Genomic DNA, 15,383 nt, shown 5'->3' on the forward strand with positions numbered 1-15,383 from the left:
TACTAGTTAACATAGGTGCTGTTTATTAAGTGCTTCCTCTTTATCAGACACCACACTCCGTATTTCCTCCTCATAACCTCTGGAGAAGACAGGTACTGCCGTTTCTCATTTGGCTAATGTGAAAACGGACACTTAGAAATAACTTGCCCCAAATCACTCAGCAAGAAGGAGCAGATGTAGGCATCCGGACTCTGGCCAGCCTCGCCCCCATAGCCGGGGTGCTGAACCACGGTGCTCGGGTTTCTTGACCTCCGTTTCCCATCGGAACCATCAGAGATACTGTTCCGTCCCAGAGGTACTGAATCAGAATCTCTAGGAGTGAGACCCAGGAATCTAGACTTTGAAAGGGCCTCGTGGGCGTTCTGAAGGGCAGCTGGGGTGGAGAGCCATGGCACTGCGCTGTAAGGCCTTCTGTCCACACTCTTCATCCCCCACAAACGTAGCACACCCCCCATGCAGTAACTCACTCATATCTCCACCCTCTCAAACATCCACAGACACACCCTCACCCCACAGCTCCCTCTGAGGCTACACACACATCCACCTACACATGCACTCACACACACACACACACACACACACACACACACACACACACACACAGACACACCCACTCCCAGGCAAAGCCGCCCACTGTGTGCTGACCTTGTCTGACATCCTCTCTGATTCTCTCCTGATACCCTGTCCTGGCAACTCTGCGGCCCCAAACACAGGCATCAGGACCTTACAGAGGAAGGGGACTGGGGACATGAGAGCGTGGAGGGGAATCCATGCTGCCTTTCCTTGCACTGGGGTGCAGGAGTCCAAAGCCGCATCCCTGGGTGGGTGAGCAAAGACAGCCAAGAACTGAGGCCCCTTCCTAGGGGGTGGGAACAGTGATGAGATGTTCCACTCCTGTCTCTGCAGCTCTTGGAGGTGGCAGACCAGGTCTCGTCTCTCTCGGCCTTCCTGCCTCTCTGGGTCTAAGGACCCTGGAGGCTGCCTGTACTGCTTGCCTCAGATGGTGGGGTCCCAGCACTGTTGTCCCTGAGGGTGGGGAGGGGAGAGGAACCCACGCGCCTCTCCTCCGCTCTCTCTGGGGCGGGTGTCTTCTGTTCCATGCAGTCCCATTCAGTCCCATGCAGTCTGGGCTCCCCATCCCACAGCTCATCTGGGCCTGGGGGGCCCTGGCATAGGGAGTGCGGTCTGGGGCTGGGGGTGCTGGGAGAGTCTCCCCATTCTCTGGGGCAGCCCTGTTTCCCAGCAGCCTCACTGATTTGGGTGCAGGACTGGGAGGCAGTTAAGGCTTACTGAGAATAACTGAAAGTGTGCCAGTGAGTCCTTCCCTGGTGAGACAAAGAGTTGAAAATCTGCTGGTTGCAGCCTGGCGGGGGGTGGGGAGTGGGGTGGCCAGGACTCCAGGACAGCGGAGCATGGGGATTCTTTCTCTCGTGGAGAAAAGAAAAGTCTATGGATCTGGGCTGGAGGTCAGGGCCGAGAGGCCAAGCAGTCGTCCCAGCAGGCCCCTCCGAGGGACGCCCCCCCAGCCCTGGGACAGGCTGGGACTCCGGCACCTCCTCCCCGGTGCTCTCCCAGAGCCCAGCCAGCCCGCGCCTCTCCGCCTGCACTGCTCCCTTTTCCGTGTCCTCCTTTTCCTTCTGCCAGCCCTCCTCCTCCCTCCTCCCACCTCGCAGCACCCTTAGCAGGAGAACCTTTGAGTCCCTCTTGCCTTTTTCCTGGGCCACCCCCTGCTCTGCCTCATCCCTTCCCACATCCTGTTCCACACCTGGTCCATCTGCCAAGGCCTCAGCGCTGCCCTGAGGAACCCTCCCAGAGTTGTGTGGTCAGGGAACTCCACAGCCATGCTGTCCAACAGAAGTTTCTGTGATGATGGAAATACTTTATAATCTGTGCTATGAGCCCTTGAAATGAGGCCAGTGCAACTAAGAAACTAATTTTATGTTATTTTTTAAGCCCCAAATAATCCATTTTATTTATTCATTTTTTAATGGAGGTACTGGAGATTGAATCTAGGACCTTGTGCATGCTAAACGTGCTCCACCACTGAGCTATTACCCCCTGCCCCCTAATAAGTATTAATATCACTTTAATTTTTTTCCTCTTCTTTTTCTGAACTAGAGGTACTAGGGATTAAACCCAGGACCTTGTGCATGCTAAGCACACATTCAACCATTGAACTATACCCACTCCCAATAAATTTAAATTTAATCTTGCGGCTTTAGGAGTCTGCAAATCCGGGCTGATAGCGTGGAGATCTGGTTGTGCCACAGTCTTGCTGTGTGACCCAGAGCAAGCCACTCACCTTCTCTGGATCATGCTTTTTATTTGAAAAAAATCTACACTATGGCAAAGACCCATTTCCTCTCCTCCTAACCTCAAAGGGAAAGTAAGATCCACAAACAGGAAAATTTTACAAGGAAATGGCTTCAAAGTGAAATGCTAGACCAATGCAGAGTCAATTGTTTCCATAGCCCTCAATAACATAACAGCAATGACAGAATGCCGTAGTCAGCCCTGTGAGGCTTTAGAGCCCAGACAAACCTTCTTACCTGGAGTGGAGACAAGGGCCACAACGACCAGCATTAGCAAGTGTGACTGCCTCTGGGCGGGTGTCCCCATGGTGGGCGTTCCAGGCCGAGGTGGGGAGCAGAGGGGCGGAGAGGAGCCTCAGCCTAGCACAGGGAGAGTCTGGCTGGAGGCTGAGAAGGACCTAGAGAGGCAGAAAGACAGGGGCAGGTCTCTGAGCTGAGGAGCGCCCCTCCCAGCTCCAGGCACATCTAGGCAGGCGATGCTTTTACCTCAGCCCAGGGAGAGGCCGGAATCGCCCTCACCCTCCCCAGGACCCCAGGGGAAGGGGCTTGGCTATTACCGAGGAGCTCTTTCCAGGGCTGAGTGCCTCCTGCTGGCCCCCTGGGAGTCTGGCTCTGCCTGGCACCCCCACCCCACCTCCCCTGCAGCCAGCAGGGTGTTGCTCAGGAAATAGAAGCAGTGACTAATTGGGAGGCAAGAAGCCGCGGCCTGCTCACCCGGTAACAGCTCTCAGCATAGGGCCAGAAGATGGCAGGTCCTCTGCCTGGATCTGGGGAACTAGTAACATCTCCTAGCAATTGGGGCCCACTCTCCCCGACGGCTGCCTGGGTAGGGGGGTCATAAGCCCCTCTGGAAGCTGCGTCAAGTCTCTGGGGACCAGCCCTGTTTTTTTTAGCAGTGAAGGCGAGTTTCACTGAGTCACCACACCCTTTCACCAGGACACCAGGTAAGGCACTTATGTACTGGGCGTGATGGACCCATAACCTTGGCCCACTTAGCAAGGCTCCCCAACCAGATGGCCTAATGGGTCCAGATGGCTTTCTGGGCTGAAAAAGTTAACCCAGTTCCCAAAGGATCCTCCCTCTTGCTGAGATGAGCAGAGACTTGGTTAAATCTTGGAGCTCTGGAGAATCTGCTCCCTGGGGGGGGGCACTGAGAGCAAGTCAGAGCCCCCCTCCATCAGCTTGAGAGATTGGGGCTTCTTCCTGGGTGAGGAGAGGGGAGGGCCAGCCTTCCACCTACTCCTCATCTCCGGGAAGACATACCCAGTTTGGGGCGAGGGGAGTGTGGAATCTCAGGGCCTGCTTTTTGGTTATCAGGGTGAGTGTGGGTCACTGGACTCCTATGGGATCCTGTTGGAGTGGCCACAGGGAGCCAGATAACCCTGCTGCAGATTCTGCTTCTCTGTCTGGCTACCTGCTTTGCAGAATCCTAAGAGCAGAAGGAGGGAGACTAAGGATGAAAGAGAGAGCCTGGCTGGGGGCACCTCCACTAACCGGCTCCAAGACCCATTCCATCTTCGTGTCTCGGCATCCCCATCTGTAAAATGGGTGCTAAGATTTCTTTTGAGACTGTGACGCTCCCAGAGAGTGCAGGATGGCCGAGGGCCCGAGAATGCTGTCCCCCGGATGGGAGTGGGGAGGTGGGGACAGCAGGGGACTTAAGGCTGCAGAGGACTTAAGAGTCTGCCACTGGGGCCAGTGCAGGGTCTGAAGACCAGTGCAAGCTCAGGATCTCTCTGTCTCACTGTGGGTCCTATTCCCTGGGAAAGAAAGGGCTTCCAAGTCCTTTTGAACCTCAACACTGATTGTCACCACAGCTGGCATCTCAAGGAGCTGGTGGGGGAAAGGGTAGGGGGAGCAGTGGCCCAGGGCCTGTCAGGGAGGATGTAGGCTGAGAAGCTGGGTGTTCCAGTGGGAGTCAGGGGAGCGATGTTTAAACAGATGGCAGTCCCTCTCCAGCCCCACCTTCAGCCTCATGCCTCCCTGTGTCCTCTGCACCGCCACCTGCCCCTCCCTATCCTTGCCACTTTCAGTTCCAGACTTAGACCCAGAAATTCAGCACTTCCAGCTCTTCTGACGCTCCCCCAGCACCCCCGTCTCAGGACCTTGGCTCACACGACTCCATTCCCAGGTAGTGCCCTTCCTGGGACAGGCACATGCACCCTCAAGGTCCCCTTCACATCTCGCCCCAACCAGGAAGCCCTAAGATGCACCCCCACACACAGAGAATTCAGCTCTGTTCTTGATGGCGCCCTGGTGCCCTGCCAGCACAGGCGCGCCCATCAGAAGGTTGTGAGCCCCCCAAGGGGGAGACTGTCTCTTTCATCCTGGTATCACCTTGTGTAGCAAAGTGCCTGGCATAGAACGGGTGTCACTTGTGTATCGCATTTAACTGCTTGAGAACAGCTATGATCATATGTCTCCATGTCACACTCTCACATACTCAGTCTTCAGTGCTCCCCAAGGGCAACCCCAGGGCGTGCATGCATGCGCGTGCACACACACACACACACACACTCTGTGTCTTACTCTCACATCTTCTCATACACTTTTACACACACCCGCACGCACATCCTCTCTCAATCACACACTCCTTCTCTCCTACACACACCTTCACTCATTCCCTCTCACTAGGGTTGGCAGAGTGCTTAGTCGTGGGACAGTCTAGAAGCAGGGCCCCGAATGGTGCACAAGTGCAGGGAGCTGTTCTTAGCACAGGGAGACCCAGGGGTACTGGGAACAACCACAGGCTTTGGAATGGATGGACAGGAGTTGGTGACGTTAGTTTCATCTCCTAACAACACTGGGAACTTGGACAAGTTATCTCCCCTGACGGAACCTCAGTTTTCTCATCTGTAAAGTGGGGATCATAACACTTTCTTTACAGAGCTGTTCTAAGTGTTCGACGAGGTATGGAGTGCCCTGCAGTGTAAGTCTTGGGGCTATTTGGACTTGCCTTAGGGTAGTGGTGGAGATGGGGGCGTGGAAAAAGGGTGGGGCCCCGGACTCCTTCCCTACTTCAACCGGAGCTCCACTTGCTTTATCTGCTGGACTTCCCTCCAAGTTTCCACAGCTCTGAACAGTTTGAAAATGTCCCCTTGGTGCAGGGGTGACTCCTCGCAGAGTCTGGCACAGAGACGGCACTCAGTCATCATTTGCTTCCTGACTTTTGTCTGCCTGCCAGTCCTGGGAGCTCAGCGATGGGGGAAGGGAGTGGGCAAAGCAGAGACAGAGGCGAGGGGACCTGTGGCCGGGGCAGAAGACTCGGGGACAGGAGTCTGGGGCCGCCCACCAGCAGTGCTGGAGAGAGTGGGGTGGGTGTGCGCGTGTACGTGTGTACGCGTGTATGTGATGTTTGTGTGTATCCTGTCTGTGTGTCTCTGTGTATGTGCACATGTCTGCATATGGGTGTATCTGGTGTGTGTGTGTGTCTGTGCCCCTGCCCAGCACAGGGTGTGAGGGCCCAGCCTTGCCTTGTTTCTCCAGGATCCACCAGGAGCCCTGCACCTGGGGCCATTTACCTCCACCCCACAGCGGTCAGAATTATCCGTTGTCTCTTTTACCATAGGTGATTAGCATACATCGTGGAGAATGTAATCCCACTGCTCATCCTAACTTCAGTTTAATCCAGAATTTTATCAGTCACCTCTGGACTCAAAGGCCCTGGGCCCACCCACCCAGGACTGAGACCAGCAGCCTCAGAGGAGACATGGTGGGGAAGGGGCTGGGGTCCAGAAGCACTGGGTGTTGTCCTCGGGGGGCAGTAGAGACTGATCAGCCCAATCAGATGTGCACTGAGTCCCACTGTGTGCCAAGGCCTTGTGTGTGAACATCCTCCCCCCCAACACACACACACACACACACACAGCACATGGGTTGAAGGTTGGAGCTTACTGTCTCCCTGAAGACACCCAAGCTTGCCTTGGATCTACTTCCTTTGCACTACTTATCACCAAGTGCCAAGCCTTGTGCTGAGCACTGGGGAGAGGGCATTAACTCCCAGCTGAGTGCAGCCAGAGGCTGTGCTCACAAGCCGCATGGGCCAGTCGTCTCCCCATACCATCTGTCCAGTGACACATTCTAGAATGCCCAGGATGGAGGAGGCCCTTTTGTCAGGAGCAAGGCTGGAGTGGAGCTATGCCAGGCCCAGAGCTGGCCCCGTGAACCCTGAGCCAGCCGAGCCTGGCCCTGGCCAGCTGCCCCGGTGCAGGGCTGCAGGCACTGGCTGGCACGGGCGGGCACAGGCTGTCACCACTTGGGGCTGGTCCTGGGAGAACATGGGGGTTCGTAGGCTGGTTGGGGTTCAGGGGCACCAGAAGGAGCTGGCTGAACTGCTGAGCCCAGGAGACAAAGGGGCTGGGGGACAGCTGGGGGTTGGAAGGCTGTGAGCTGAACTCCAGCACACAGTGGGGTTTGCTGGGCTGAGGACCCCGGCACGGAGCCAGCCAGAAAATGAAAGACACGTTCCACCCAAGTGCTTCCACTTGGGATACCCAGCTCCTGGCCTGAACCTGCCTCTCCTTCTCCCTGGACGATGGAGGTTTGAGCATTGAAGGATTTGGCAGCTTTCAGATGGGTGGTGATGAGAAAAGGAGTTTGGATCCCAGTTGAGGGCAGAGACTAAATGACTTATTATAAGCTGACAGGAGCCCCTCAGCACCGCCCCCACCCCCCTGCAGCACAGCACACGCTGGACGGGGTGGCCTCTCCTGCTGACAGGCCCGGGACTTACTTGTAGAGTAACCCCAGTTATTATGTTCATTACTTAACCTCTCTGAGCCTCAGTCTCCCATCTGCAAAATGGGGATGATAAGGGTAGTACCCACCTCCTGGGACTCGTGTGAGGTCAACCCTATTCCTCGCCCACAGTAAAGTAAGTGCTTGGGAAAGATGAGACCTTATGGCTGAGAGTCCTCTCGGCCCTCGGGCATGGGCCCGGCACACAGGGACACATACGTGTGTCCCAGACACTGTGTCTGGCATGGTCACATTTGGGCTGCACTCACGGGTGTCTAGGACGCTGAGGGTCTCCCTGAGCAGGTGCCTCTGTCTCTTAGCCCCCACAGGTCTGGTGCGCCTGAGTAAGTGCCAGCAGGCGTACCGTTCTAGGCGAGGGCACAAGGACACACAGAGTCACACCCAGATACGGTGTGTTCAGGAGAGCACCTGGCCCAGACACACACGTGGGCTCTCCCAAGCAGGTAGTCCTCCTCAATCACCCCGACCAGCTGCCCATGGGGTCTGAGATGGGAGGGGGACGCTGCTTACCAAAGGCACTGTCACCTACACTGTCTTCCAGGAAGGTCTGAACCATCCCAGTGCCACCCTGGGAGGACAGGGGTCTGCAGTGGCCTGGTGGGGCCATGTGCTGGGGGTGGGGGACGGAGCTGGCAGGAACAGACTGTAGTTGGGAAGCCTCAGTGCGGGAGGCTGGTGCCCTGAGTTGGAGGAGGTCCTTTAGGCATATTTGGGTGGAATTGGGACCTTCTCAGTCCTCGGGGGGGGGCAGGGACTGGATGGTGACAGGGCAACGTTGCAGCTGGGTCTCTCCCCAGCCACCTCTGTTTTCTCCCTCCCTTCCCACCCCTTGGTTTTCTCTGCAAGCTCTTTGTATTTGCAGCTGGCTCCCTGAGGCCCTAGCCCTGCCCCTGCTGTGCCCCCTGGGGAAAGCTGTGTCCCCCAGGCTGGTGGATTTGCCTGCGCTCTCAGCGCTGGACTTGGGGGAGTCTGGCCCTTGATCTGTGGTCTGGAGTCTCTGGCCCTCCTGTCCCCACCCTCTCCACTGTAGAGACCCCTCAAAGTGGGGAGCAGACAGAAGAGGAAAGCCTTGCATTCTCCTGGGAAGACCCAGGGGTTGGGGCAAGTAGCACCCAGACTCAGTTTCCCTACTTGCCTGCCTGTAGGGTGTTGGGGGGGGGCAGAACGAGCGAGGGCTTTGAGAGGAGGGCTCTGTTTCAGACATCAGGAGTAGGAGCAACTGTTTCAACTTGGTTTGGAAGAACCACATCAGGGAGAAATTAGTGGAATAATTTTGCATGTCCCCCCATCTCTGCTGAGAGGTGATTCCCCCAATTCCTGCATAAGCTGGTTCAGAGCCAAGCCTGGTCGAGGTGGGTTTGAACCTACTCCTTTCCTCAGGCTAGTGTATGTTCTGGGGCTAATTAACTGCACCTCTTGGGCTGCGCTGCAGGAGGGCCACCCTTCAGCCAGAGCCAGGGTGGGGGAGCGTTTTGGTCTGTGAGGTCGGCAGACATTGAGAGGATGCGGGCTGGGGCTGGAGAGACCAGCAGGTTTCTTCTGGATGGGTGCCCTGAGTGTGGGGTGGGGCGGATCAGACAGATGCTGAGGTGCGGTTGGATCTGCGTGTGTCCTGGGGTAGAGTGTGTTCAGTTCGGGGTGAGAACATCACACACCTTTGCTTTTGTTTGCATCCTCTTTGGGTAAACAAGGAAACACGGGCTCATTTTGTAGCAAGAGAAGTCATTAAACCCATGGAAGGATTTCTTTACTCTAGGATGGTTACCATCAGGGCATAGAACCCATGGAAACTCCCATGAATGTTCCAAGTTACCAAAGCCCTGGTGGTGGGTGGGGGTTCGTCTAGATTAGGATGGTCCAGAACGGTGAGAGGTGACCAACATGCAAAGAAGACGGACCTGCCTCCACCTGTACCGTTTGTAAGAGGGTAATCTGAGGCTGGAAGAAATTGACAGGGTGATCCAGCCCAACCTCTGCCTCCAGGCAGGTCAGTCTCTGAGCTCGGACCAGACTCCAGTTCTCCACCCTCTCAAAGAGTCATTGGAAAGAAGGTTGCCTCACCTCCTCATGGTTCATCTTCCTGGTGAGGAAGTGTCTCCTGCAGTCTAACTTCAATCCCACCTGCTTCACTGGCATATCCTTTGCTCTGGTTCTTCCTTCTCTGTGTATCAACCATCTCTTGCTCAACCCTCAACCCCGTGGTTAGGCTTAAAGGTGTCTTTGTGGTAAGCTTTCTTGCAAACATTTGTCCTGAGGAAAAGTTGGGGTGGTGGACGTAGAGCACAATGCATTCTCCAAACCATCCCAAATGTATTTCTTCCCTGACAGCCTTAGAGGCAGAGGGGACACCTGTGAGGCACCCCCTTCTGTGTACTCGCTCCTGAGGGGTAAGTCTGGTCAGTCAGTCAGAGACCATGTGTGCACAAGCATCCCGTGAGCACACTTCCTCAGAGGCCCTGTCTCTGTGTGTCTCTGTTTGAACAACTGCTGGCAGAGAAGATGCTGGAATGGAATTGCACAAAGAGTGAAATCTAGCAGGGGGAACGGTGTGGGGTAGGCGGAGGGGTGCATTCAACCAGGAAGGGAGGGCGAGGGGAGAACCTGGCCGGGTGGGGAGTAGAAAGTGGGCGGGAAATAAGAGCCAGCAGGAGACTCCTCCCCTAGGGCATGTCCTCTGCTCCCCTCTCTGCTCATGGTGAGCCCCGGAAGGACAGATGGACCTTGGGTGACTGATGCCATGGGCTCAGGGGCCCTTCCCTGTCTGCCTCACCTACCATCTCCCTCACCTCCCGTCTCCCTCTTGCTGGCTGGGGCTCCTGAGAGATCCCACCAGGAATTAGGAAGAACTTTTGACGTTAGGGCAGAAGACTTGCTTGAGTGGTCCTGCAGCCTGGCTAGAAAGGGTTAACTGGGAGGGTACCCTGGGGAAGGGCTTGGATGCTGCCTCCTCTCAGGGCAGAACTCCCTCCTCCCAAGGCCAGAAGCACCATCTCCCTGCCCTGTCCCCAGCCTCTCCCACAGGTGGCCCACCCTTTGCTGCCCTTGATCTCTGGTGGGGGGCAAGTGTGGTCCCTCTGAGAGCAACTGGGAGGTGGAGACTCAGAGGCTAAGTGGACTGACGGGCTCTCTGGCCAGGAGGTTGGAGGAAGAGACTGAGACTGCTGCCCAGAATGAGATCAGATCACCAAATCTCCTGGGTTATTTGGGCTCTTCCTCTTCCTGCTTCCCTTTGAGCAGAAGAAAAAGAATGCTAGCTGGTCTGCGAAGAGAGTTTGGGGGCCTGGGGAGCCAGGCTGAAAGGAAAGGGTGGTAAAAGTCTGACCAATTCCAGGCTGGGCGTGGGGCAGGGGAGAGTTAAGGGCAGGTGGCTTGGGGGCTGGAAAATCCATCCTTCTCCAGGCAGGGGTCCTGGACATGCACAGCCCACCCTATCCTGGTCTGTCTAGATTCCCAAACCTCCAAACAACCTGGACTGACAGCTTTTCCTTCTGGGACGCAGGCTCAGCCCCCAGTGGTCTGCGGATGAGGGGTCCCTGGCTTTGTTCCCGTGTAAGGCCGGGACTCTCCTTCCACAGGCATCTAACCACTCTCCTTTCTCATCTAACCACTTCCTTGCTTCCCAGACCTGGGAACCCCTCCTGGAGAAGATGATGGGAATTCAGCTCTGATGCTGGCTGGGCTGCTCTCCCCACCTCTGGCTATTATGTAAGCCAAGGTGATGAACAGAAGGATGCCCTCTCTTTCTAGACCCTAAATGGTGCCCCTCCCCACCCCCAGCCCAGCCCATTTCCTCCCTGGAAAGCCAAACTTCTGCAAATCCTTCTCTCCCACCAGTGAGGATGAGGGGGAGGGATATGAGGAGAAGATTAGATTGGGGAGGGCAGAAGGGATGTGCCTTGCCTCAGTTTCTTCTCCCTAAGTCCCCGCTCCTGGACAGGCCTTTGCCCAAACTTGTGCTCCAGTTTCTCCCCTCTCTCTCACAGTCTCCCCCTCTGTCGAACAGAAGCAAGACTTTGCAAAGAGGTCACCCTGCAGAAGCGGACGCAGGGCAACCTCCAGTCTGGGCAGTCAGGCTCAGTTCCATCCAGGGACTTCTAGGGGTAGGTCAAGGTCTGGGGCCTGGCCTTATGGACTGTCAGGCCCTGGGACGGGCAGGTGGGTGGAGGGGACACAGGGCAGGCCCTCTAGCTGCTGCCCTCTCTGACAGTTGTTGCTACCAGCCTGTGGCTGGCTGGAATTCTTGGACACACCGCTGGGGTCTAGCTTCCCGGCCAGCCTCGGCCTGCCAGGGCCCTGCAAGATGCCACCCACGTAGACAGGGTGACAGGGCGGAGGGGCTCTCTGGCACTGGCAGCCCCGTGAGGCTGGGGTGAGAAGTCAGACTGGCCCTGCCAGCCAGCTGGGTTCTAGCCCTGCCCCTGCCCTGCCCCTCCCAACTTGCAAGGGAACTGAGCGCGGAGCCCCTGCCCACAGCAGCGCCCTGGGAAGCCCCCCAGCCAGAGAAGACAAAAGCCGTTGGCACCTACCTGGGGTGGAGGAAGGGTGTTGGCCGGGGCAGGGGAACGCTGCTCCAGGCGGGGACGGGGACCCAGCCCGGCCGCCAGCCCCTGCGCTGTCCTCCTCTCCTCCCTGCTCGCCTCAGCCGCTCGCTGCTGTCCTGGTGCGGCCGCCGCGGTGGTGGCGGTGGCGGTGGCGGGTGAGGGCGCGCGTATGTGTGTGTGTGCGCGTGTGTGTGTGCGCGCGGGAGCCACTGCAGCATCTCTGCATCAAGATGTGCTCCTCCCTCTCCCAGGCTCCGCTCACTGGCTGGCTCCGGTCCTCAGCCAACGCTCGAGGGCCCTGGAGACGGCTTCCTTCTGCCCCCCCTCCCACCCCTTTCCTGTCCCCACCCTCCCGGCTTTACCTCATTTGCTGTCATTTAAGGCCCCGGGGAGCGAGCCAGGGCGCCCGCGTCTTCCATAATGCATGGGCAGCTCTGCCCCGCTCCCCGGGCTGTATGGCCTGCCGGCGCCCACCTCCCCTGCCCAGCCCAGAGCTGAAGGGGCTAGAGAGGGGTGCGGTGAAGAGGGGAAGGAAAGTGACCCTCGCTCCGGGAGCCCTGGAGAGCCATGGAGGCAAACTCTTCGTTTCCCCCAGAAATTCCCTATTAGAGGAAGGGCTGCGAATCAGAAATCGCCCGCTCCACGTGCGGGGCGGCGGGGGTGGGGGGGTGGGGGGAGGCTGCCTCCGGTGCCCACCCTGCACGCTCATCTATGTTGTTTCCCTTGCTTATGAAAGTGACATGGCTCTTGGTCGAAACACCCAAATATTAGAGGAAATTTAAAAAATCAATAGTGAAAGTACCTTAACAAATTTGAGCTACATGCCTCCAGGTTTATTATTTTCATGTATGTAATTGTATGGGTTATTACTATAATTTTATGCAAATTGATCACACAATACATTGTGATTTGCAAAATATCTTTTAAACTATATAAGAGGTCTTGGACACCTTTTCACATCAATGCGTATGGATCCCAGCCCATTTTCAATCAGCCAGCAGTGTGATGTTGTGGAAGGATCACTGGATTGGGAGTGTGAATTTCTGAAAGGCAGTCTGGGCTCTGTTGCTGATTGACTGTGAGTTCTAGGTAAGTGCTTGGTCCTCTCTGAGCCTCACTGGTAACCTGAAGGGGTTAAAGATGGCCAAGGTCCCTGCCAACTCTGAGCTTCTAGGTGCTCACCCAGGTGAGTGACACATCTCTTCTGCTCTGCTCCTGTCCTGTGGCAGGTGTGGGGCCTGGAGCGGGAGGCACCAGCCATCTGCGGTGGCAGTGGGCCCCGTCAGGCTGTCACTGCTGTCTCACCCCCCTCTGGCCCACCAGCTGTCCAGCTCGCACAGGCAGGTCTGGTGAGTGGCCCAGATGCTGAAACAGCTGGCAGGGCCAGGCCAGCCTCAGAGTGTTCAATGGGCGTACCTGTCAAGCCTGGATCGTGGCTCCGTGTCTTCTTGAGTGGACAGGGCACGGGGCGGGTGACAAGGAGGGCCTGGAAAAGGAGATGGAGACGTGGTGTGGAGGAGATTCTGCTGCCCAGCCTCCAAGGCCTGAAGGCCTGCCCAGGTCCCATTTGCTCTCCCCTCCCGTGCTTCTGCTGCCCCTCCACAGAGCTCTCCCAACTCAGGAGACAGTCTTCACTGCTTCTGATGGAGGTTGTGTAGGTAACGTTTCTTGGGTAACTTGGAATGCTCCTGTGCAAATCCCTTCCAGAATGTCCTTCCCTCTCCTGCCTCTGCCCACAGGTTCCCTGCCTGTCTGTCTGTCTTCCTGGGGCTGGCACGTTGGCCCCAAGCTCCTGAGGTGTGCTTTGCTCTCTGATGCCACCCAGGTGAGCCCAAGTTCTGAAGAGAGGGCTTCGAGTTCTCTCTGAGCAGAAACAGCTGCCAGGAGAGAGGATGGCTCATCTGACGTCCTGGAGCTGACAGGTCAGGGATTGGCTGACTCAGGGGCCAAGGGTCTGGAAATGCGTGCACGGAGGACTGCTTTAGTTTGAGACCGCTGTCTTTGTGACTCTGTTTTCGGACAGCTGCTGCCCATGTGGTGGGGCTGGGTCCCTGAGGAGGACCACAGTTCCCTCCCCAGGAGCACAGGTGACCAGGGTCTCTAAAATGCTCTCAGATCCCTCTGCAACCTCCTGCCCACCCAGGTGGGCTCTGGCTGCCACAATAAGTGACAACAAATGTGCTAACTCAGCCTAGCCCTCGATTTGGGGGAACATTTCCCATAGTTTCATCTCAGCTGAGCTTGGAACAGATGGATTTTGGGGGTTACTGGGGTGCTCACTGCTGGCCTCCTAAGGTCTTCTGTTTCTGACAAGAGAGTGGGGTGAGCGTTTGGGGGATCCAGGCTGAGTTTTGCTTGTGGGTCCATTAGTTTGATGATGACAAAATATTTTCTAATATTGTTATTAATTATTGTATAAATTATTAATAATAACTTAAGTGTCTCCAGCATGCCAGGAACTGTACTAAGTACTTTACCTGAATGATTCACCCAAGGGGTATGTTCGTTATTTTTATTATTCTCATTTTACAAATGATGCTCAGAGAGATTAAGGAACTTGCTCAAAGTGAACAAGTGAAGACGCAGACGCTGCTGGTCTGGCTCTGGCATTCAGGTTCTCCAGCTCCCCGCAGCCTGCCCTTCTGGGGTGCGTGAAGCAGGGGACAGGATGCTTTACTCCTTTTTGGTGCCTGCTGGATACCAGAATCCCCCACACAGTTGACTATAAGGGGCTTCTCTCCTCTCTGTGGCCAATCAGCGTGTCGTGTCTCCATGTTGTCCAGAGGGAGACACTTCATCTCCAAGTTGAGTTTCCACAGACTCCCAGACGGGGCAGAGATGGGCCAGCCAAAGACGATCAGGTGGCTAATAAGATGGGTCACTGATTTGCCTGTAAACATGTGGTGACCCCAGAGCAGGAGCTCCCAGAAGGCATCTTGAGGGCCACTCAACACTTCCTGGACCATCTGCTCCTTCCTCAGGAGGCCCCACCAGTGGGTCTCCACTGGTCAAGGAGGGGCTTCAGGCCAGCCCCAGGGGACCAGTGATGGGGGGAGCTGAGACCCTCCCTGGGCCCGAGAGCTCTGATGGTGTCGATCTGTTCTCTCATCAGTTCCAGGCCTCACAGATCCTACCCTGCCCCTCCTGCCAGCAGCCTCTTCACGTCCGGTTTCAGGCTTCAGACTTTCTTAGAGCTCCCAGGAGTGTTTACATGTTTATGGAGCAGTGTCTCTGCCTAGAACGGTGGGGGTTTCAAGAGCCATAGGATGTGGTCTGTCTTCAATTTGCCTGTGACCTTTTTGGAAGCAGTCTGATAGTGGTAGCAGGACTGTCCACCTGCAGCTTCGGGGCAGAGTGACAAGGCAGGTCAAGCCAAGCTCTGAAACAGATCAGCTTGTCCCACAGTCCTGCTACGTCCGAGCTGTGTGGCCTTGGGCAAGCCACTTCCCTCCTCAGAGCCCCAGGTTCCCCATCTGGAAAATGGAGATTAAGACATAAACCTCGCTGGGTTGGTGGGAGCATTGAATTACGCACGAAGAATCCAGTGTGGCACCAAGCATGCGGTAAGTGCTGAGTAAATGCTGAGTCTGCGTCAGTCCTTCCGTCTGGGCCCTTTTGGGATTCAGCTTGTCCATCTGTAACAAGGGGGTGTGCCCACGAGGCTGAGCCCTTCTCTGCTTTGAGGGTTGGGATGACTCTGGATTCACACCCAAGAGAGGTGGACTCTGCCTCGGCCCTGTCACTCCTGACACTGGCAGGTCACTGAAGGACA

The 15,383-nt window shown here is 56.3% G+C and overlaps 1 protein-coding gene across 1 annotated transcript in view; it reads right to left on the reverse strand.

Moving 5' to 3' along the window:
• Positions 1–11,867, reverse strand: part of CNTN2 (contactin 2) — a 30,998-nt gene extending 19,131 nt beyond the window's left edge. Inside the window, exons 1-2 of the mRNA XM_010969281.3 lie at positions 11,597–11,867; positions 2,550–2,710 (exon numbers count right to left, since the gene is read on the reverse strand). Of these exons, the coding sequence (XP_010967583.2) occupies positions 2,550–2,619 (70 nt within the window). The 5' untranslated portion in view covers positions 2,620–2,710; positions 11,597–11,867. The remainder of the gene's footprint in view (positions 1–2,549; positions 2,711–11,596) is intronic.
• Between the last annotated feature and the right edge of the window lie 3,516 nt (positions 11,868–15,383).

The sequence above is a fragment of the Camelus bactrianus genome, chromosome 23 (genome assembly GCF_048773025.1).
Source record: "Camelus bactrianus isolate YW-2024 breed Bactrian camel chromosome 23, ASM4877302v1, whole genome shotgun sequence".
NCBI classification, from domain to species: Eukaryota; Metazoa; Chordata; class Mammalia; order Artiodactyla; family Camelidae; genus Camelus; species Camelus bactrianus.